The sequence below is a fragment of the Pseudophryne corroboree genome, chromosome 1, assembly GCF_028390025.1.
Source record: "Pseudophryne corroboree isolate aPseCor3 chromosome 1, aPseCor3.hap2, whole genome shotgun sequence".
Taxonomy (NCBI): Eukaryota; Metazoa; Chordata; class Amphibia; order Anura; family Myobatrachidae; genus Pseudophryne; species Pseudophryne corroboree.
The window spans coordinates 362082790-362106509 of record NC_086444.1 but is presented as its reverse complement, the minus strand read 5'-3'; the positions used below and the strand labels follow the sequence as shown (position 1 = coordinate 362106509).

General features: G+C 46.8%; 1 protein-coding gene across 2 annotated transcripts in view; it reads right to left on the bottom strand.

Annotated features, from left to right (window-relative positions):
- Window positions 1-23720, bottom strand: part of SLC25A1 (solute carrier family 25 member 1) — a 79855-nt gene that overhangs the window by 14686 nt on the left and 41449 nt on the right. Inside the window, exons 2-4 of one of the 2 annotated variants that reach the window (XM_063964798.1) lie at window positions 17943-18050; window positions 17732-17831; window positions 10917-11055 (exon numbers count right to left, since the gene is read on the bottom strand). In XM_063964798.1, the coding sequence (XP_063820868.1) occupies window positions 10917-11055; window positions 17732-17831; window positions 17943-18050 (347 nt within the window). Of the gene's footprint in view, window positions 1-10916; window positions 11124-17731; window positions 17832-17942; window positions 18051-23720 lie in introns of those variants that run through there. The other variant, XM_063964799.1, reaches the window with a different exon arrangement.

The window sequence follows — 23720 nt, the reverse complement described above, 5'->3', positions numbered from 1 at the left end:
GCGGATGACTCTGTAGCACCGAATGAGAGAACTCCAGGTCCTCCTCAGCCAGGGTATCAAATTTGTAGAATTTTGCAAACGTGTTTGCCCCTGACCAAGTAGCTGCTCGGCAAAGTTGTAAAGCCGAGACCCCTCGGGCAGCCGCCCAAGATGAGCCCACCTTCCTTGTGGAATGGGCATTTACAGATTTTGGCGGTGGTATGCCTGCCACAGAATGTGCAAGCTGAATTGTACTACAAATCCAGCGAGCAATAGACTGCTTAGAAGCAGGAGCACCCAGCTTGTTGGGTGCATACAGGATAAACAGCGAGTCAGAGTTTCTGACTCCAGCCGTCCTGGAAACATATATTTTCAGGGCCCTGACAACGTCTAGCAACTTGGAGTCCTCCAATTCACTAGTAGCCGCCGGCACCACAATAGGCTGGTTCAGGTGAAACGCTGACACCACCTTAGGGAGAAATTGGGGACGAGTCCTCAATTCTGCCCTATCCATATGGAAAATCAGATAAGGGCTTTTACATGAGAAAGCCGCCAATTCTGACACTCGCCTGGCTGAAGCCAAGGCCAATAACATGACCACTTTCCACGTGAGATATTTTAGATCCACGGTTTTTAGTGGCTCAAACCAATGTGATTTTAAGAAAACTCAACACCACGTTGAGATCCCAAGGTGCCACAGGGGGCACAAACGGGGGCTGAATATGCAGCACTCCTTTCACAATGTCTGAACTTCAGGTACTGAAGCTAGTTCTTTTTGAAAGAAAATCGACAGAGCCGAGATCTGTACTTTAATGGAGCCTAGATTTAGGCCCATATTCACTCCTGCTTGCAGGAAATGTAGAAATCGACCTAGTGGAAATTCCTCTGTTGGGGCCTTTTTGGCCTCGCACCATGCAACATATTTCCGCCATATGCGGTGATAATGCTTTGCCGTAACATCTTTCCTGGCTTTAATAAGCGTAGGAATGACTTCTTCCGGAATACCCTTTTCCTTCAGGATCCGGCGTTCAATCGCCATGCCGTCAAACGCAGCAAGTCTTGGAACAGACAGGGCCCCTGCTGAAGCAGGTCCTGTCTGAGCGGCAGAGGCCATGGGTCCTCTGATATCATTTCCTGAAGTTCCGGGTACCAAGCCCTTCTTGGCCAATCCGGAACCACGAGTATCGTTCTTACTCCTCGCCATCTTATTATTCTCAGTACCTTTGGTATGAGAGGCAGAGGAGGGAACACATAAACCGACTGGTACACCCACGGTGTCACTAGAGCGTCCACAGCTATCGCCTGAGGGTCCCTTGACCTGGCGCAATATCTCTTTAGCTTTTTGTTGAGGCGGGACGCCATCATGTCCACCTGTGGCCTTTCCCAACGGTTTACCAACAGCAGGAAGACTTCTGGATGAAGTCCCCACTCTCCCGGGTGTAGGTCGTGTCTGCTGAGGAAGTCTACTTCCCAGTTGTCCACTCCCGGAATGAACACTGCTGACAGTGCTAGTGCGTGATTTTCCGCCCATCGGAGAATCCTTGTGGCTTCTGCCATTGCCATCCTGCTTCTTGTGCCGCCCTGTCGGGTCACATGGGCGAGTGCCGTGATGTTGTCTGACTGTATCAGTACCGGCTGGTTTTGAAGCAGGGGTCTTGCCTGACTTAGGACATTGTAAATGGCCCTCAGTTCCAGAATTTATATGTAGGGAAGTCTCCTGACTTGACCATAGGCCCTGGAAGTTTCTTCCCTGTGTGACTGCTCCCCAGCCTCGAAGGCTGGCATCCGTGGTCACCAGGACCCAGTCCTGTATGCCGAAACTGCGGCCCTCTAGAAGATGAGCACCCTGCAGCCACCACAGCAGAGACACCCTGGTCCTTGGAGACAGGGTTATCATTTGATGCATTTGAAGATGCGATCCCGACCACTTATCTAAGAGGTCCCACTGGAAGGTCCTCGCATGGAACCTGCCAAATGGAATTGCTTCGTATGAAGCCACCATTTTTCCCAGGACTCGTGTGCAACGATGCACCGATACCCTTTTTGGTTTTAGGAGGTCTCTGACTAGAGATGACAGCTCCTTGGCTTTCTCCTGCGGGAGAAACACTTTTTTCTGTTCTGTGTCCCAAATCGTCCCCAGGAACAGTAAGCGAGTGGAAGGAACCAGCTGTGACTTTGGAATGTTCAGAATCCAGCCATGCTGTTTTAGCACCTCCTGAGATAGTGCTACTCCGACCAGTAACTGCTCCCTGGACCTTGCCTTTATAAGGAGATCGTCCAAGTATGGGATAAATAAAAACTCCCTTTATTTGAAGGAGTATCATCATTTCTGCCATTACCTTGGTAAACACCCTCGGTGCCGTGGACAGTCCAAACGGTAGTGTCTGGAATTGGTAATGGCAATCCTGTGTCACAATCTGAGGTACTCCTGGTGAGGAAGGTAAATAGGGACATGCAGGTAAGCATCCTTGATGTCCAGGGATACCATGTAATCCCCCTCGTCCAGGCTTGCAATAACCGCCCTGAGCGATTCCATCTTGAACTTTGTTATGTAAGTGTTCAAGGATTTCCATTTTAAAATGGGTCTCACCGAACTGGCTGGTTTCGGTACCACAAACAGTGTGGAATAGTAACCCCGTCCTTGTTGAAGTAGGGGCACCTTGACTATCACCTGCTGGGAATACAGCTTGTGAATTGCCTCTAGCACAGCCTCCCTGCCTGAGGGAGTTGTCGGCAAGGCAGATTTGAGTAAACGGCGGGGGGGAGACGCCTCGACTTCCAGCTTGTACCCCTGAGATACTACTTGAAGGATCCAGGGATCCACCTGTGAGCGAGCCCACTGATCGCTGAAATTTTTTTGAGGCGGCCCCCCACCGTACCTGGCTACGCCTGTGGAGCCCCCGCGTCATGCGGTGGACTCAGAGGAAGCAGGGGAAGAATTTTGATTCTGGGAACTGGCTGCTGGTGCAGCTTTTTCCCTCGTTTGACCCGCCTGCTTTTTTGAAGCCGAAAGGACTGTACCTGATAATACAGTGCTTTTCTTAGGCTGTGAGGAAACCTGAGGTAAAATATTTTTAACCCAGCTGTTGCTGTGGATACGAGGTCCCAGAGACCATCCCCAACCAATTCCTCACCCTTATAAGGCTCTATGTGCCTTTTAAAGTCAGTATCACCTGTCCAGTGTCGGGTCTCCAATACCCTCCTGACAGAATGGACATTGCAATAATTCAGGATGCCAGCCGGCAAAATATTCCTCTGTGCATCCCTCATATATAAGACGACGTCTTATGTTCGCAAAATAGTATCCCTGTTTGAAAGGGGTACAGACCACGCTGCAGCAGTCTGCAGGTCTCAGTCTAGTACCTGAGTGTGTAAATACAGACTTCAGGATAGCCTCCTGCTATTTATCAGCAGGTACCTTCAAAGTGGCCGTATCCTAAGACGGCAGTGCCACCTTGACAAACGTGTGAGCGCCTTATCCACCCTAGGGGATATCTCCCAGCGTAACTTATCCTCTGGCGGGAAAGGGTACGCCATCAGTAACTTGTTAGAAATTACCAGTTTCTTATCGGGGAAACCCACGCTTTTTCACACTTCATTCACTCATTTGATGGGGGAACAAAACACTGCCTGCTTTTTCTCCCCACACATAAAACCCTTTGTTAGTGGTACTTGGGTTAATGTCAGAAATGTGTAACACATTTTATATTGCCGGGATCATGTAACGGATGTTCCTAGTGGATTGTGTATATGTCTCAACCTCGTCGACACTGGAGTCAGACTCCGTGTCGACATCTGTGTCTGCCATCTGAGGGAGCGTTGATGGCCTTTGAGACGTCTGGGCAGGCGCGGGCTGAGAAGCCGGCTGTCCCATAGCTGTTACGTCATCCAGCCTTTTATGTAAGGAGTTGACACTGTCGGTTAATACCTTCCACCTATCCATCCACTCTGGTGTCGGCCCACAGGGGCGACATCTAATTTATCGGCATCTGCTCCGCCTCCACATAAGTCTCCTCATCAAACATGTCGACACAGCCGTACCGACACACCGCACACACACAAGGAATGCTCCAATGAGGACAGGACCCACAAAAGCCCTTTGGGGGGACAGAGTGAGAGTATGCCAGCACACACCAGAGCGCTATATAATGCAGGGACTAACTGAGTTATGTCCCCTATAGCTGCTTTTATATAATTTATACTGCGCCTAAATTTAGTGCCCCCCTCTCTGTTTTTACCCTGTTCTGTAGTGTAGACTGCAGGGGAGAGCCAGGGAGCTTCCTTCCAGCGGATCTGTGAAGGAGAAATGGCGCCAGTGTGCTTGTGAGAGATAGCTCCGCCCCTTTTCCGCTGACTATTCTCCCGCTTTTTTCCATATTCTGGCAGGGGTATTTTCCACATATATAGCCTCTGGGACTATATATTGTGGAGTTTTTGCCAGCCAAGGTGTTATTATTGCTTCTCAGGGCGCCCCCCCCAGCGCCCTGCACCCTCAGTGACCGGAGTATGAAGTGTGTATGAGGAGCAATGGCGCACAGCTGCAGTGCTGTGCGCTACCTTGGTGAAGACTGATGTCTTCTGCCGCCGTTTTTCCGGACCTCTTCTTGCTTCTGGCTCTGTAAGGGGGACGGCGGCGCGGCTCCGGGACCGAACACCAAGGACTGGGCCTGCGGTCGATCCCTCTGGAGCTAATGGTGTCCAGTAGCCTAAGAAGCCCAATCCGGCTGCAAGCAGGCGAGTTCGCTTCTTCTCCCCTTAGTCCCTCGCTGCAGTGAGCCTGTTGCCAGCAGGTCTCACTGAAAATAAAAAACCTAAATCTATACTTTCTTTCTAAGGGCTCAGGAGAGCCCCTAGTGTGCATCCAACCTCGGCCGGGCACAAGATCTAACTGAGGCTTGGAGGAGGGTCATAGTGGGAGGAGCCAGTGCACACCAGGTAGTCATAAATCTTTCTAGAGTGCCCAGCCTCCTTCGGAGCCCGCTATTCCCCATGGTCCTTACGGAGTTCCCAGCATCCACTAGGACGTCAGAGAAAGATCAGATTTACCAGCTATAGCTGTGGAGACCAGGTCCGAGAGCCCTTCTCCACACAATTCCTCACCCTTGTTAGGTAAAACCTCCATATGCCTCTTTAGTCGGCATCACCTGTCCATTGCATGTTTCACAGGACACGTCTAGCAGAAATCGACATAGCGTTGACTCTAGAACCCAGTAGACCAATGTCTCTTTGAGCATGTCTTATATATAAGACAGCATCTTTTATTTATCCTAGGGTCAATAACATGGTATCCTTATCTAGGGTTTCAATCTCCGCTGAAAAGGTATCTGTCCACGCTGCTACAGCGCTATAAACCCCTGCCGACACAATCGCCGGTCTGAGTAGTGTATCAGAATGTGTGTATTTGGACTTCAAAGTACTTTTCTGCATGCTATCTGCAGGATCCCTGAGGGTAGCTGTATCTTGGTATGTCAGCGCTACCTTTTGGGTAAACGTGTCAACGCCTTGTCCACCCTAGGGGAGGATTCCCATCGTATCCTGGCCCTAGCAGGGAAAGGATACGCCATGAGAATTCTTTTGGGAAACTGCAGTTTCTTGTCTGGAGATTCCCGCTCTTTTTCACACAATTCATTTGGTTCATGAGAGGGGGGAAATGTTATCTCAGCTTTCTTCCCCTTAAACATGTGTACCCTCGTGTCAGGGACAGATGGGTCATCAGTGATACGCAAAACATCTTTTATTACAATAATCATATATTGAATACTTTTCTGCCAGTTGTGGCTGTAACTTTGCATCATCGTAGTCGACACTGGAGTCAGAATCCGTGTCGGTATCAGTGTCTATTATTTTGGATAGTGGGCGTTTTGAGACTCTGAAGGTCCCTGCGACATAGGGACAGACATGGGTAGATTCCCTGTCTGTTCTCTAATCTTTTGTGCAATAAATTTACCTCAGCACTTAATTCCACATATCCAGTCAGGTGTCGGCGTTGTCGACGGAGACACCACACACACACATTTGCTCCATCTCCACCTTAGAAGAGCCTTTTACCTCAGACATGTCGACACACACGTACCGACACACCACACACTCAGGGAATCCTCTTATCTGAAGACAGTTCCCCCACAAGGCCCTTTGGAGAGACAGAGAGAGAGTATGCCAGCACACACCCAGCGCTAATACCCCAGGAAAAAACACACAATGGACAGTATTTACTAAAAATCCGAGTTTGGCCGATTTGAGTTTTTTTTTCTAAGTCCCAATCCGGGAATTCACTAAGCACCAATCTCGGCAGTGTTTGGACTATTCGTAATGGTTTGAATGACAACGTTCAGAAATACGAATGAATAGACCATCGGTCAAACGCGGCTGTTATTTCATAGAATACGGGCATTCACTATTCATTCGTATTTGGCTGTTAGTTTCTGAGTGCTCAAGTGCGGGTCTGTTTTATTTCGATTCGTTAAAAAAAGCAGCAAAAAAATAGACCTGCTTTTTCCAGTCGAGTTTGGATAACCATGCACGGATCAGTGAGATCTGTGCATGGTTATCTATGGGAAAGGGTCTGTTTAGTGTAAAATCGGGGGGGAAAAATTGCGTGGGGTCCCCCCTCCTAAGCATAACCAGCCTCGGGCTCTTTGAGCCGGTCCTGGTTGACAAAATATGGGGGGGGAAATGACAGGGGTTCCCCCATATTTAATCAACCAGCACCGGGCTCTACGCCTGGTCCTGGTTCCAAAAACACGGGGGACAAAAAGCGTAGGGGTCCCCCGTATTTTTGAAACCAGCACCGGGCTCCACTAGCCAGGTACATAATGCTACAGCCGGGGGACACTTTTATACTGGTCCCTGCGGCCCTGGCATTACATACCCAACTAGTCACCCCTGGCCGGGGTACCCTGGAGGAGTGGGGACCCCTTCAATCAAGGGGTCCTCCCCCTCCAGCCACCCAAGGGCCAGGGGTGAAGCCCGAGGCTGTCCCCCCCATCCAAGGGCGGCGGATGGGGGGCTGATAGCCTTGTTAACAAAATGTGAATATTGTTTTTAGTAGCAGTACTACAAGTCCCAGCAAGCCTCCCCCGCAAGCTGGTACTTGGAGAACCACAAGTACCAGCATGCGGTGGAAAACCGGGTCCGCTGGTACCTGTAGTACTACTACTAAAAAAATACCCCAATAAAAACAGGACACACACACCGTGACAGTACAACTTTATTACATACATGCACACCAACATACACACATATTTACCTATGTTCCCACGAGGCTCGGTCCTCTTCTCCATGTAGAATCCTAGGGGTACCTGTGAAAAAAATTATACTCACATAATCCAGTGTAGAATCCGACCTTTGAATAATCCACGTACTTGGCAAAAAAATAAAATGGAAACCCAACCACGCACTGAAAGGGGCCCCATGTTTATACATGGGACCCCTTTCCCCGACTGCCAGGACCCCCCCTGACTCGTGTCAAAGAGGGTCCCTTCAGCCAATCAGGGAGCGCCACGTCGTGGCACTCTCCTGATTGGCTGTGTGCTCCTGTAGTGTCTGTCAGGCAGCACACGGCACAGATACAATGTAGCGCTTATGCGCTCCATTGTAGCCAATGGTGGGAACTTTGCGGTCAGCGGTTGACCGAAAGTAACCTCACCGCTGACCGCAAAGTTCCCACCATTGGCTACAATGGAGCGCATAGGCGCTACATTGTATCTGTGCCGTGTGCTACCTGACAGACACTACAGGAGCACACAGCCAATCAGGAGAGTGCCACGACATGGCGCTCTCTGATTGGCTGAAGGGACCCTCTTTGACACGAGTCAGGGGGGGTCCTGGCAGTCGGGGAAAGGGGTCCCATGTGTAAACATGGGACCCCTTTCAGTGCGTGGTCGGGTTTCCGTTTTATTTTTTTGCCAAGTACGTGGATTATTCAAAGGTCGGATTCTACACTGGATTATGTGAGTATAATTTTTTTCACAGGTACCCCTAGGATTCTACATGGAGAAGAGGACCGAGCCTCGTGGGAACATAGGTAAGTATGTGTGTATGTTAGTGTGCATGTATGTAATAAAGTTGTACTGTCACGGTGTGTGTGTCCTGTTTTTATTGGGGTATTTTTTTAGTAGTAGTACTACAGGTACCAGCGGGCACGGTTTTCCACCGCATGCTGGTACTTGTGGTTCTCCAAGTACCAGCTTGCGGGGGAGGCTTGCTGGGACTTGTAGTACTGCTACTAAAAACAATATTCACATTTTGTTAACAAGGCTATCAGCCCCCCATCCGCCGCCCTTGGATGGGGGGGGACAGCCTCGGGCTTCACCCCTGGCCCTTGGGTGGCTGGAGGGGGGGGACCCCTTGATTGAAGGGGTCCCCTCTCCTCCAGGGTACCCCGGCCAGGGGTGACTAGTTGGAGTTTTAATGGCACGGCCGCAAGGACCGATATCAAAGTGTCCCCCGGCTGTGGCATTATCTCCCCAGCTAGTGGAGCCCGGTGCTGGTTTCAAAAATACGGGGGACCCCTACGCTTTTTGTCCCCCGTATTTTTGGAACCAGGACCAGGCGCAGAGCCCGGTGCTGGTTGATTAAATATGGGGGAACCCCTGTCATTCCCCCCCCCATATTTTGTCAACCAGGACCGGCTCAAAGAGCCCGAGGCTGGTTATGCTTAGGAGGGTGGACCCCACGCAATTTTTTCTAACTTTTTTAAGACTTTAATTAACTTTTTAAGGTACACAATGAAGCCCTGCACGGATCTCACAGATCCGGCCGGGATTCCTTGTGTTTTGTCAGGCACTGTTTTACTCACCACTCCCGTAAAACACTGCCTTATATTACGAATCACATCGACATCGGAAAAAACGAATGTGCAAAACTCGGCAGCTTAGTGAATGACCGTATCAGGATTCAAAAAGTTGCAGTAAAATGCACCCGATACCATTCGAGATCAAACACCCTTCAAAATGGCAAAAACACGAATATTAGTAAATAAACCCCAATGTGTTTACCCAGTAGCGCTGTAATACTATTATTTGCTGCCAATTATGTGCCGCCCCCTCTTCTCTGAAACCCTCTTTCACCGTGGATAAGCAGGGGAGAGTCCGGGAGCTTCCTCTCAGCTGTGCTGTGGAGAAAATGGCGCTGGTGAGTGCTGAGGGAGAAGCCCCGCCCCTCGGCGGCGGGCTTCTGTCCCGCTTAAATATGATAAAAACTGGCGGGGGCTCTTTATATATACAGTGCCTAGCTGTATATATATCTCTTTTGCCAGAAATGTGGTCTATATTGCTGCCCAGGGTGCCACCCCTGCGCCCTGCACCCTTACAGTGAGTGCCGTGTGTGAGGTGTGTGGGAGCAATGGCGCACAGCTGCACTGCTGTGCGTTACCTCAGTGAAGATCATGAAGTCTTCTGCCGCCTCTGAAGTCTTCTTTTTTTCTCATACTCACCCGACTTCTATCTTCCGGCTCTGCGAGGAGGACGGCGGCGCGGCTCCGGGATGAACTCCAGGGTGAGACCTGTGTTCTGACTCCCTCTGGAGCTAATGGTGTCCAGTAGCCTAAGAAGCAGAGCCTTGAAACTTACAGAAGTAGGTCTGCTTCTCTCCCCTCAGTCCCTCGATGCAGGGAGTCTGTTGCCAGCAGGCTCCCTGAAAATAAAAAACCTAACAAATATACTTTCTGTCAGAAAGCTCAGGAGAGCTCTCTGAAAAGCACCCAGTCTCCACTGGGCACAGTATCAAACTGAGGTCTGGAGGAGGGGCATAGAGGGAGGAGCCAGTGCACACCAGATCTAAAGTCTTTCTTAAAGTGCCCATGTCTCCTGCGGAGCCCGTCTATCCCCATGGTCCTTACGGAGTCCCCAGCATCCTCTAGGACGTAAGAGAAAAGGAAGGGGGAAGGCTCTCACTGGAATCAACATGCAGTGCGTGTGTGAGCGGCTATGGGGTAGTGTGTGTGTGTGTGTGTGTCTGTGTAGGTAAGCAGTTAATTTGATATGTGAAACATGTATATCTGTGTGCAACTGAGTCTTAATCTGTATACAAGCACAATGTAACTTGGGGCCTAATTCAGACCTGATAGCAGCAAATTTGCTAGCTAATGGGCAAAACCACATGCATTGCGGGGGAGGGGGGGGGGGAGATATAATATGTGCAGAGAGAGTTAGATTTGGGTGGGGTGTGTTCAAACTGAAATATAAATTGCAGCGTTAAAATAAATCAGACAGTATTTACCCTGCACAGAAACAAAATAACCCACCTAAATCTAACTCTGCCCATGTTATATCTGCCCCCCCCTGCAGTGCACATGGTTTTGCCCATTAGCTAACAAATTTGCTGCTGCGATCAGATCTGAATTAGGCCCATGGCCTGAAAAAAGAAACTGTTGCATCGTAGCACTATAGATTCAGACACACACAGATATACAAGTGTCGCATATCAAATTAATCTGTGCAGTCTGATGAAGCGGAAGTGTCACATCGCATTGCGATTAAGACTCAAATTTGAGCGAAATATATGATCAGCGTTAGCTAAGTCACTCCTGGTGCGCAGAGATAAAATGTTTGGCGCAAGTGTAGCAACAGCAAGGCTTGACTGGCCAACTGGCACATGCCAGAAGGGACGAAAGCCTATTGGGCCAGGCCGGCTACACAGAGAGTAGGGCTGGCCACGTGCAGCACAGCCTTCTGGCTCTTTTTTTCCTAAAGGTTTTATTATACATAAGTACATTTGTGCACGTGATACTGTATGGTTTATAGGACCATTATATCATCGCATTCTGAAAGTGAGAGGTGTAATATAACAAGCATGTGAAATACTTCCAAATATGTATTCTTACAGTTACTGTAAGTCTGCTTTCCTTTGTTAGGGCTACCAACTTACAATTCTTATCTAGTACCTCTACATGAAATAGAGAAACCTATGAGAAGGTAAAACATGTAAGTGGCGCTCACCTTAATAGTCTCCATGGGACAGACCACCACAATAGCCTCTGCCACACCTGCACCCAGGCCGCACAGTAAACTGCGTTTACTGTCTAGTTTGCCATCTGCATCCCGCACCTGATTACTGAGGAACTCAAACATCCCAAACCTGTAAGGGGAAGTAAGGAGTTCAGGTACAGAGAAGGTGTGGAAAGATCAGGCAATAATGAAGGAAAGCTGCAGACAAAAAAAAAAAAGGAACAGCATTGATTGTGGTATAGAAAAAAATTATTGGAGTAAAAAGACAGTAGCAGGAAAACGGAGACACACATAACACTAAGATGTAACGTATAGAAGTCAAAACAGTAAGTTTGATATTTGTTATAAAAGAATGACTGCTTCAGTTGTCCTCACCCCAGCGATTCTGCTGTGCATGTTAACACATCTGTATTGTATGATATGTTCCATTATGAACTGAACTATACTATGTGTAATGTGTGTAAGACAATATACATTTTGTCTATTAGTTCTTGCGAGTATTAAAAATAAGATTTTACTTACCGATAAATCTATTTCTCGTAGTCCGTAGTGGATGCTGGGGACTCCGTCAGGACCATGGGGATTAGCGGCTCCGCAGGAGACAGGGCACAAAAATAAAGCTTTAGGATCAGGTGGTGTGCACTGGCTCCTCCCCCTATGACCCTCCTCCAAGCCTCAGTTAGGATACTGTGCCTGGACGAGCGTACACAATAAGGAAGGATATTGAATCCCGGGTAAGACTCATACCAGCCACACCAATCACACCGTACAACTTGTGATCTGAACCCAGTTAACAGTATGACAACGTAGGAGTCTCTGAACAGACGGCTCACAACAATAACAACCCGATTTTTTTGTAACAATAACTATGTACAAGTATTGCAGACAATCCGCACTTGGGATGGGCGCCCAGCATCCACTACGGACTACGAGAAATAGATTTATCGGTAAGTAAAATCTTATTTTCTCTAACGTCCTAGTGGATGCTGGGGACTCCGTCAGGACCATGGGGATTATACCAAAGCTCCCAAACGGGCGGGAGAGTGCGGATGACTCTGCAGCACCGAATGAGAGAATTCCAGGTCCTCTTTAGCCAGGGTATCAAATTTGTAGAATTTTACAAACGTGTTCTCCCCCGACCACGTAGCTGCTCGGCAGAGTTGTAATGCCGAGACCCCTCGGGCAGCCGCCCAGGATGAGCCCACCTTCCTTGTGGAATGGGCCTTGACAGATTTAGGCTGTGGCAGGCCTGCCACAGAATGTGCAAGTTGAATTGTGCTACAAATCCAACGAGCAATCGTCTGCTTAAAAGCAGGAGCACCCAGCTTGTTGGGTGCATACAGTATAAACAGCGAGTCAGATTTTCTGACTCCAGCCGTCCTTGAAATATATATTTTCAATGCCCTGACAACGTCCAGCAACTTGGAATCCTCCAAATCGCTAGTAGCCGCAGGCACCACAATAGGCTGGTTCAGGTGAAACGCTGACACCACCTTAGGCAGAAAATGAGGACGCGTCCGCAGTTCTGCCCTGTCCGAATGGAAAATCAGATATGGGCTTTTATACGATAAAGCCGCCAATTCTGACACTCTCCTGGCTGAAGCCAGGGCCAGTAGCATGGTTACTTTCCATGTAAGATATTTCAAATCCGCCGATTTGAGTGGCTCAAACCAATGGGATTTGAGAAAATCCAAAACTACATTAAGGTCCCACGGAGCCACTGGGGGCACAACCGGGGGCTGTATATGTAGTACTCCTTTTACAAAAGTCTGGACTTCAGGAACTGAAGCCAATTCTTTCTGGAAGAAAATCGACAGGGCCGAAATTTGAACCTTAATGGACCCCAACTTGAGGCCCATAGACAATCCTGTTTGCAGGAAATGTAGGAATCGACCCAATTGAAATTCCTCCGTGGGGGCCTTCCTGGCCTCACACCACGCAACATATTTTCTCCAAATGCGGTGATAATGTTGTGCAGTCACCTCCTTCCTGGCTTTTACCAGTGTAGGAATGACCTCTTCCGGAATGCCTTTTTCCCTTAGAATTCGGCGTTCAACCGCCATGCCGTCAAACGCAGCCGCGGTAAGTCTTGGAATAGACACGGTCCCTGCTGAAGCAGGTCCCGTCTTAGAGGTAGAGGCCACGGATCTTCCGTGAGCATCTCCTGAAGTTCCGGGTACCAAGTTCTTCTTGGCCAATCCGGAGCCACGAGTATCGTTCTTACTCCCCTTTGCCGTATAATTCTCAGTACTTTTGGTATGAGAGGCAGAGGAGGAAACACATACACTGACTGGAACACCCACGGCGTTACCAGAGCGTCCACAGCTATTGCCTGAGGGTCTCTTGACCTGGCGCAATACCTGTCCAGTTTTTTGTTGAGGCGAGACGCCATCATGTCCACCTTTGGTTTTTCCCAACGGTTCACAATCATGTGGAAGACTTCTGGATGAAGTCCCCACTCTCCCGGGTGTAGATCGTGTCTGCTGAGGAAGTCTGTTTCCCAGTTGTCCACTCCCGGAATGAACACTGCTGACAGTGCTATCACATGATCTTCCGCCCAGCGAAGAATCCTTGCAGCTTCTGCCATTGCTCTCCTGCTTCTTGTGCCGCCCTGTCTGTTTACGTGGGCGACTGCCGTGATGTTGTCCGACTGGATCAACACCGGCTGACCCTGAAGCAGGGGTTTTGCCAGGCTTAGAGCATTGTAAATCGCTCTTAGCTCCAGTATATTTATGTGAAGAGACATCTCCAGGTTTGACCATACTCCCTGGAAGTTTCTTCCCTGTGTGACCGCTCCCCAGCCTCTCAGACTGGCATCCGTGGTTACCAGGACCCAGTCCTGTATGCCGAATCTGCGGCCCTCTAACAGATGAGCACTCTGCAACCACCACAGAAGAGACACCCTTGTCCGTGGCGACAAGGTTATCCGCTGATGCATCTGCAGATGCGATCCGGACCATTTGTCCAGCAGATCCCACTGAAAAGTTCGTGCGTGGAATCTGCCGAATGGAATCGCTTCGTAAGAAGCCACCATCTTTCCCAGGACTCTTGTGCATTGATGCACAGACACTTTCCCTGGTTTTAGGAGGTTCCTGACAAGTTCGGATAACTCCTTGGCTTTCTCCTCCGGAAGAAACACCTTTTTCTGAACCGTGTCCAGAATCATTCCCAGGAACAGCAGACGTGTCGTCGGGGTCAATTGAGATTTTGGAAAATTCAGAATCCACCCGTGCCGTTGCAGCACTATTTGGGTTAGTGCTACTACGTCCCCCAGCTGTTCCCTGGACCTTGCCCTTATCAGGAGATCGTCCAAGTAAGGGATAATTAATACGCCTTTTCTTCGTAGAAGAAACATCATTTCGGCCATTACCTTGGTAAAGACCCGAGGTGCCGTGGACAATCCAAACGGCAGCGTCTGAAACTGATAATGACAGTTTTGCACCACGAACCTGAGGTACCCTTGATGTGAAGGGCAAATTGGGACATGCAGGTAAGCATCCTTGATGTCCAGGGACACCATAAAGTCCCCTTCTTCCAGATTCGCTATCACTGCTCTGAGTGACTCCATCTTGAACTTGAATTTTTGTATGTACAGGTTCAAAGATTTCAGATTTAGAATAGGTCTTACCGAGCCGTCCGGCTTCGGTACCACAAATAGTGTGGAATAATACCCCTTTTCCTGTTGTAGGAGGGGTACCTTGACTATCACCTGCTGAGAATACAGCTTGTGAATGGCTTCCAATACCGTCGCCCTGTCTGAGGGAGACGTTGGCAGAGCAGACTTTAGGAATTGGCGAGGGGGAGACTTCTCGAATTCCAACCTGTAACCCTGAGATATTATCTGCAGGATCCAGGGGTCCACCTGTGAGTGAGCCCACTGTGCGCTGAAATTCTTGAGTCGACCCCCCACCGCCCCTGAGTCCGCTTGTAAAGCCCCAACGTCATGCTGAGGGCTTTGCAGAAGCCGGGGGGGGGCTTCTGCTCCTGGGAAGAAGCTGCTTGGTGCACTCTCTTACCCTTTCCTTTGCCTCGGGGCAAATATGACTGTCCTTTCGCCCGCTTGTTCCTATAGGAACGAAAGGACTGCGGCTGAAAAGACGGTGTCTTTTTCTGTTGGGAGGGGACCTGAGGTAAAAAGGTGGATTTCCCGGCTGTTGCCGTGGCCACCAAATCCGATAGACCGACCCCAAATAATTCCTCCCCCTTATACGGCAATACTTCCATATGCCGTTTGGAATCCGCATCACCTGACCATTGTCGCGTCCATAAACTTCTTCTGGCAGATATGGACATCGCACTTACTCTCGATGCCAGAGTGCAAATATCCCTCTGTGCATCTCGCATATATAGAAATGCATCCTTTAAATGCTCTATAGTCAGTAAAATACTGTCCCTATCCAGGGTATCAATATTTTCAGTCAGGGAATCCGACCAAACCACCCCAGCACTGCACATCCATGCAGAGGCGATGGCTGGTCGCAGTATAACACCAGTATGAGTGTATATACTTTTCAGGGTAGTTTCCAGCCTCCTATCTGCTGGATCCTTGAGGGCGGCCGTTTCAGGAGACGGTAACGCCACTTGTTTTGATAAGCGTGTGAGCGCCTTATCCACCCTAGGGGGTGTTTCCCAGCGCGCCCTCACCTCTGGCGGGAAAGGATATAATGCCAATAACTTCTTTGAAATTAGCAGTTTTCTATCGGGGTTAACCCACGCTTCATCACACACTTCATTCAATTCGTCTGATTCAGGAAAAACTACAGGTAGTTTTTTCAGACCCCACATAATACCCCTTTTTGTGGTACATGCAGTATCAGAGATATGTAAAGCCTCCTTCATTGCCGTGATCATATAACGTGTGGCCCTACTGGAAAATACGTTTGTTTCTTCACCGTCGACACTAGATTCGGTGTCCGTGTCTGGGTCTGTGTCGACCGACTGAGGTAAAGGGCGTTTTATAGCCCCTGACGGTGTCTGAGACGCCTGTACAGGTACTAACTGGTTTGCCGGCCGTCTCATGTCGTCAACTGATTTTTGTAATGTGCTGACATTATCACGTAATTCCATAAATAAAGCCATCCATTCCGGTGTCGACTCCCTAGGGGGTGACATCACCATTGCCGGCAATTGCTCCGCCTCCACACCAACATCGTCCTCATACATGTCGACACACACGTACCGACACACAGCAGACACACAGGGAATGCTCTTATCGAAGACAGGACCCCACTAGCCCTTTGGGGAGACAGAGGGAGAGTTTGCCAGCACACACCCAAGCGCTATAAATATATAGGAACAACCCTATAGAAGTGTTGTCTCCCTTATAGCAGCTTAATATATATCAAAAACGCCAAAAAAAGTGCCCCCCCCCTCTCTTTTTTACCCTGTTTCTGTAGTGCAGTGCAGGGGAGAGTCCTGGGAGCCTTCCTCGCAGCGGAGCTGAGCAGGAAAATGGCGCTGTGTGCTGAGGAGATAGGCCCCGCCCCCTATTTCGGCGGGCTCTTCTCCGGAGTTTGTGAGACCTGGCAGGGGTTAAATACATCCATATAGCCCCAAGGGCTATATGTGATGTATTTTTTAGCCAGAACAAGGTATTCTCATTGCTGCCCAGGGCGCCCCCTGCAGCGCCCTGCACCCTCCGTGACCGCTGGTGTGAAGTGTGTGACAACAATGGCGCACAGCTGCAGTGCTGTGCGCTACCTCATGAAGACTGAAAAGTCTTCTGCCGCCGGTTTCTGGACCTCTTCGCTTTTCGGCATCTGCAAGGGGGTCGGCGGCGCGGCTCCGGGACCGGACTCCATGGCTGGGCCTGTGTTCGATCCCTCTGGAGCTAATGGTGTCCAGTAGCCTAAGAAGCCAATCCATCCTGCACGCAGGTGAGTTCACTTCTTCTCCCCTAAGTCCCTCGTTGCAGTGAGCCTGTTGCCAGCAGGACTCACTGAAAATAAAAAACCTAAAAACTTTTTCTAAGCAGCTCTTTAGGAGAGCCACCTAGATTGCACCCTGTTCGGACGGGCACAAAAACCTAACTGAGGCTTGGAGGAGGGTCATAGGGGGAGGAGCCAGTGCACACCACCTGATCCTAAAGCTTTATTTTTGTGCCCTGTCTCCTGCGGAGCCGCTAATCCCCATGGTCCTGACGGAGTCCCCAGCATCCACTAGGACGTTAGAGAAAAGCATGAAATGTGCACAAGCTCTACAGCAAAATATTGAGAATAAATAACACCATAATACCCTGAGGCGGATTGGCCATAGGGTTCATAGGGAAGATTCCCGGTGGGCCGACGCACCCGTGGGGCCTGTTTTGTTTGAGGACATGTGGTCCTATTTATAGACATAATGAATAAGATGCTAAATAATTTGCATATATGAAAACGATTTTGCCACTTAGCCTGTGATTGCAGATGATCTAGTGTATGCTCTGTCTGCCTGCTTGGCTGACATATAAGACTGAGTGAATAGTGATTGGGATACGGTTGGTGTAATAAACAAGAAAATATATCTTTCTAAAGAATGATATTGTTTCCTAAATTCTGAAGGTGTATCATATAATGTGCTCATAATATTTAATTTTATTTCTTTTTAACTTCCCCCTTGATGCTGGACATGCCCACTATCTGGAAAGTCTTGGGGGGAGGGTGCTGCTGCCATGGCCCATGGCTAGACCTTACACCTCTGGTGCTGCCCATGTGGGGCCACTAGTACAAATTTTTCCAGGGCCGCTTTTTGTTCCTAATCCACCCCTGATAATACCCTTCTATTTCAATATTAGACACAATTCTGTGTCGATCAGCAAGGGCATTTACCTGACGGCGGCCTTTGGTATGGAACCATACAGCAGCGAGCTAAGCCCCCGGTACAGCCCTTTCACCCCATGGCCGTCCACCGTCTGCTTCACACAGTCCCCTGCAGAAGACAGAAAAATGGTTATAATGAGGCTGGAATCCAAATACCTTCTACACCTTACCCTACTACCACCACAAATGATGCTAAGCTCATCACAATGCCGTTACTCACATATTCCCCGGTATCTTGGTGGGTTAGCTTTCTCATCTAGCTGTAGCTGGGTCTTGACATACTCTGTGGGAAATGTGATGCATATCTCTATTCCTCCAGCAATCCCACCTTTGGAGGAAAGACCAGACATAGCGAGGTTAGGCTACAGCTGCACACACCACTGTTTTTCAGTTTGCATAACTGTTAAAAAGAGGAAAGCCCCAAACACATGCTGGGATATTGGCCGTAATATCAAGCAAATCACTGAATATCACAATATTCCTGACCTCAGTTAATAAGCCGATTGAAAAATGACTGGTGATCACCTGTGTGGTGTCCCCTTCTGACCACACTAACTGGTCCTGATGTAAGGTGCACCTGATCCAGCACGCTGGCCCGAGCACTGACTTATGTGGCTTTTTTCTTGAACCATGAGGGATGGTGAGCCTGTACGTGACCAGATTTCATCAGTGACCTAATCTTTTCTATAACCAATAGTAATACCTACCTGATAAGGAAAATACTGGATTGAATAATAAAACATATCAGAGCTTTGTAAACAAAGTTTGAATATAATAAAAAAAAACAGAGCTTGATTATAATAAATCAGTTGGCGAAAAGGAAATATCATAGTTCTTTTAAAATAGTGATTTAAAGTCAACTTTGTGGGGCCTCAACATGCAAAAAGGATCGCTGGCTCCCAAACGTTCTCTAGTTCAATGAGCATAAACCTTTGGACTTTGTGTAAATGTGCTACATATATTACAGCAGATTAACATGTTTAAGAACATAGGGGGTCATTCCGAGTTGTTCGCTCGGTATTTTTTTGTCGCAACGGAGCGAATAGTCGCTAATGCGCAATGTCCGCAGTGCGACTGCGCCAAGTAAATTTGCTATGCAGTTAGGAATTTTACTCACGGCATTACGAGGTTTTTTCTTCGTTCTGGTGATCGTAATGTGATTGACAGGAAGTGGGTGTTTCTGGGCGGAAACAGGCCGTTTTATGGGAGTGTGTGAAAAAACGCTACCGTTTCTGGGAAACAGTGGCTGGAGAAACGGAGGAGTGTCTGGGCGAACGCTGGGTGTGTTTGTGACGTCAAACCAGGAACGACAAGCACTGAACTGATCGCAGATGCCGAGTAAGTCTGAAGCTACTCAGAAACTGCTAAGAAGTGTCTATTCGCAATTCTGCTAATCTTTCGTTCGCAAATTTAATATGCTAAGATTCACTCCCAGTAGGCGGCGGCTTAGCGTGTGCAAGCTGCTAAAAGCAGCTTGCGAGCGAACAACTCGGAATGACCCCCATAGATTACTAAAGTGTTGATTTTTTTCAGCATTCGGGACACAAATACCACCATACAATGGAGTGCTGTTTTTGCATTATAATTTATACAGTATATGCTGTTTGACTATGTTTGGGATTAGGGGGTCTATTTAGTAAACACATTTAAGGCTTATCTCCAGCATTTTTGCTGGTGAAAGCCTTTAATTTCGTGTCTCACTTTTTTCTGTCTTTTCTTTATTCTAATAACAGTGCTGCAGGCTGCATAGGTTTCAATAGGGGCTGCACACCAAATGCATGTAATAAAATGAAATGGCATGCGCACAGTCTCAGATCCGGCCGGAAGCTGCTGGAGAGGCATCAGAAGATCTATCTCCTCCACAGTCTTAAAGCAACGTATGCAATGTGTAAACTAACGGGCTCAAGCTCCAAAAAGCTACGCTTTTTAAGAGTTTGGTACGTAGGGTTAAGACTGTAGCTCTCATTGATGATAATAATGGGGACTGCGATGTACAGCAATAATTATCATTCTGCAGCAGGGACAAATCAAGGATTGTGGGGGCCCCTGGGCAACAAATTTGTGGAGACCCCTATTTACCATAACCCATTTTAATGTGGTGTTTTCTGATAAAAGGTGTCAGTAAAATGGGCCAGAAGCACACATACAGCACTCCAACAAACTGCAAGTCAGTCACAAACAGGATGATTATATCTATATTATATATATATATATTATATATATATATACCAAAGTTGTCAGTTTTGGAAAATACTAAGCTACTGCCCAGTTATGCCAGGGGCCCGAATCTGAGGGACCTGCTGGTGAAAACAGACATCACTGGCACAACCCCCGAAGACCCACTTTTTGACTAAAAAGGGTGGATGTTACAAATGTTCGGGTTGTGTAACATGTAGTTACATGATCGCAGGCAGTACATTTGCACATCCCCACACGGGCAAGATGTTACACATCAAATATCCACTGTCATGTACATCAAGATATGTGATTTATTTGCTCACTTGCCCATGTGGCTTACATTATGTCGGTAAGACGAAACGACAATTCAAAGAGAGAATGGCCCAACACAGGGGAGCCATAAGAGCTGCCATCAATGAGGGGAAGAGCGACCAAGCGGTGGCACGCCATTTCCTCATGGCCAAACACACTATGGCCACACTGAGGTATAGAATAATTGTCCAAATCCCCCCCAATTTGAGAGGTGGGGATAGGGACAGACAACTGTTACAGTTGGAGTGTAAATGGATATACAGCTTAAACACGGTAAATCCGAATGGCCTCAATGAGACACTCAATCTCAGCTGCTTTTTATAAATTGCATTATAAATGTGGTCTTTATAACATAAATTTAGGTCTCATGGTGAATGGGGAAGATTAAAAAATTATTAAGGCATTATGGTTTTCCTTTTATAATGTAAGATACATCATTTAGTAAACCTCCTAAGTTGGACCTCAACATATTGGAGAACAAGTTGCGGTAGGATTTTGTGGTAGATATTGTAGTGTATACATTGTTTAGATTTTTCCACATAGTTTAGGAGTCACATTAGGTCTAAAATATGCCAGTGACCTAATTTATTTTATCTATATGCAATTAGTGGTTATTATAATTGTTTTTTTTTTTTTTGCTATCTATCTATCTATATGAAAAGGAAAAAGGTTCTAGTGATATGGTATCTAAATAGATTTCATCATAACAGAAAATGACAATTTAGGTTGGAGTTAGATGATGTTATACTCCCTAATCTCATCAGGGATAATGGAACCCTATAGTCCACCTCGGCTTCAATTGGTATCACCAAAGAGGACTTAAATAAATTCCCAATCCTGAACAACACTGCTCCTTTTTACTGGGACATGCACCACCTCACAGGATCACAACCAATAGATATCATATCAATTGAAAACATACTTGTGATTGGATGTAACTTTGAGAACCCTAACCATTCATAATCAGTGGTAATCCAATCTATTATAAGATCTGATTGTTAACCCCTGATGAAGTCCTAACGGACGAAACGCGTTGGATTTTGCGATTTCGGATTCATAAAGCCTTCACCACAAGCATCTGGTTGGAGATATATCTCTTTAAATTTCTGATTGTGATCACCTGATTGTAAACTCCTCACATCAATTGAAATATGTGTTTATATAAGATTGTTACATCATTTTACTGAAATTTTAGTAATTTGTACCTAAGACGAATGTTTAAGTTGTAAATGTCGTCTGTTTGTGTATGAATAAAAGCTTTTAAACATAGTTATTCTAAAGGCGTATTGGCTCCCACTAGAACCTTTTTCCTTTTCATATCTACTCTTCATACCCCGTCTGACAGAGGGTATTTCTTAGTGGTTTGAGACTAGTGGTATAGCGCAGATAAAAGGTTACTTTTTGTTTTAAAATACTATCTATCTATCTATCTATCTATCTATATATATATATATATACATATATCAGCACATAGCACTTTATATTTGTTGCAATGAAATTGCATTTATTATTGATGTCAGTCCTGTTTTCATGTACTATATTACTGAGCAATATAGTTTTTAGTCACTAGATGGCGATAGTGAGCCTCGGATATATGAAATGCACTAAGTTATCTTTCTTTATACACACTCATCGTTTTAATTATTTAATATGATTGTATTGTGCTTTGTCTAATGTTTGTTTAAAATGTATTCTTCAGATTACATAAAGATGCGGCGCTTGTTGCCGCATTGCTATGGCAACCTGATCAGCCCCATTGTTGTGCGCCGGCGGACGTAACTTCCGGGGTGACGTCATGGCCGGGACCGGAAGTAGATGCACGGACACCGGGGACACACGGTGGGAGGCTCTAAATGTGACCTGGAGACCTGTAAGTTACTGTATATAAGCACTGTTTGGTTTGCACTGTGTGATGTGTGTGTCCTGATGACGGGGGGTACCCCGAAACGTTGAATAAATCACCACGATTTTTCATCTAATTTGAAGTCCGGAAGTGCCTCTGTTTCTTGGAGAGTATATATATATATATATATATATATATAGGAATTGGTGAAAATAAGCGCCCAAGAGTGTAGATGGTATAACAAGGTGAATATAAATGAAGGTATCAAGAGTGGATATATTACAATCAGTTAAAAAAACTTATCTGAAAACCAGAGAAGCTAAATTCGGGCGATGCTTCTTTGACGCTTAACACATGTTGAAAAAAAGAAGAGCAAACATAGTGTGTACTGTTTTTTTTGGTAAATTATCAAAATATATCACTGACCAGAAATCATTTAGGCTTAATTAGGGAAACAGCATATTCCCAAGTATGCAATCAATATATAGCCTAGGCAGTGTATATATATATATAAAAGATAAATTATTTAATACAAGTAATGACATAAAAATACATTGAAATACATAAAATATGAATAGCTGTATGTCATGCGTACAGGATAACAGATTATATCAAGCTTATCTATCCATAAATAGCTGGAATGCATGCGTACAGGATTCAAAATTATAAAAGGCTTATCTGTCCATAAGAGGAAATGTCAGCAGGTAGTCCCAACGCGTTTCGTCCGTCATCAGTAGGACTTCATCAAGGGGATAGACAAACAGAGCAGGCATGCTTTATTTATACCCTCCTTGGGCAGTTTATGGTGACATCACTTCCTGTGATGTCATGTGATTGGAGCATTTATGTGAAATTTTGAAACAGGTTTTAATTTGCACTCAAAAAGGTGGCAATATAAAATAGTGAAGTAGGGAGATAAGAGGAAGAAAAAACGAAGAAAAAACGAGGTGGAGAAGTGACATAATAAGCATAAAAGGGAGAAACGTCCGGAATTTGCTGTGGAACGCATGTGGAACGCATGCGTCATTTCCGGAGATGGCGCTGACGTAATTTCCGGTCGGCGTATATAAATATTAAAAAGGTCTTAGCGAATTTACTAACCGTGTATTAATGTGTGTCTCCTAGTTAATATGGAGAACCGGGCTGATTACTGAGCTGGATAGGTGATGGAAGTGAGAATAAGAGGTGGTGTGATCCGTCGGGTATGGCGGTCACGTGACTTCCGTTGTAAACACGGAAGTAAGTGTATGGAACGCAAAATAGTGACGTGATTTCCGCTGAGCGGAAAGAAAGACGGGGAGACAAGGGAAGGCATCTGAGGAGTAAATTACAAAATTGAACCTTTGTATATATGGATTACCGGGCTGGTAATTAATAAAGGTGACTTAATTGGATATTTGTGATCCGTCTGATATGACGGTCACGTGACATCCATTATTGATTAAAGTTTGTGTGGACCGCAATTAGGTGACGTAACTTCCGCTGGGAACGGAAGTAAATAAGGAAGAAAGTGACAAGCATAAATAATAAAAAAATTATAGAAAAAATAATTAACCTTCCATATTGGGAAAAAAAGGGGTTATGTTAGATGAGACTGTATAAAGCAAACAGCTAAAGTGCGGGTTATGTCACACAGATTCCTGTGACAACTAAATTACAGTAACA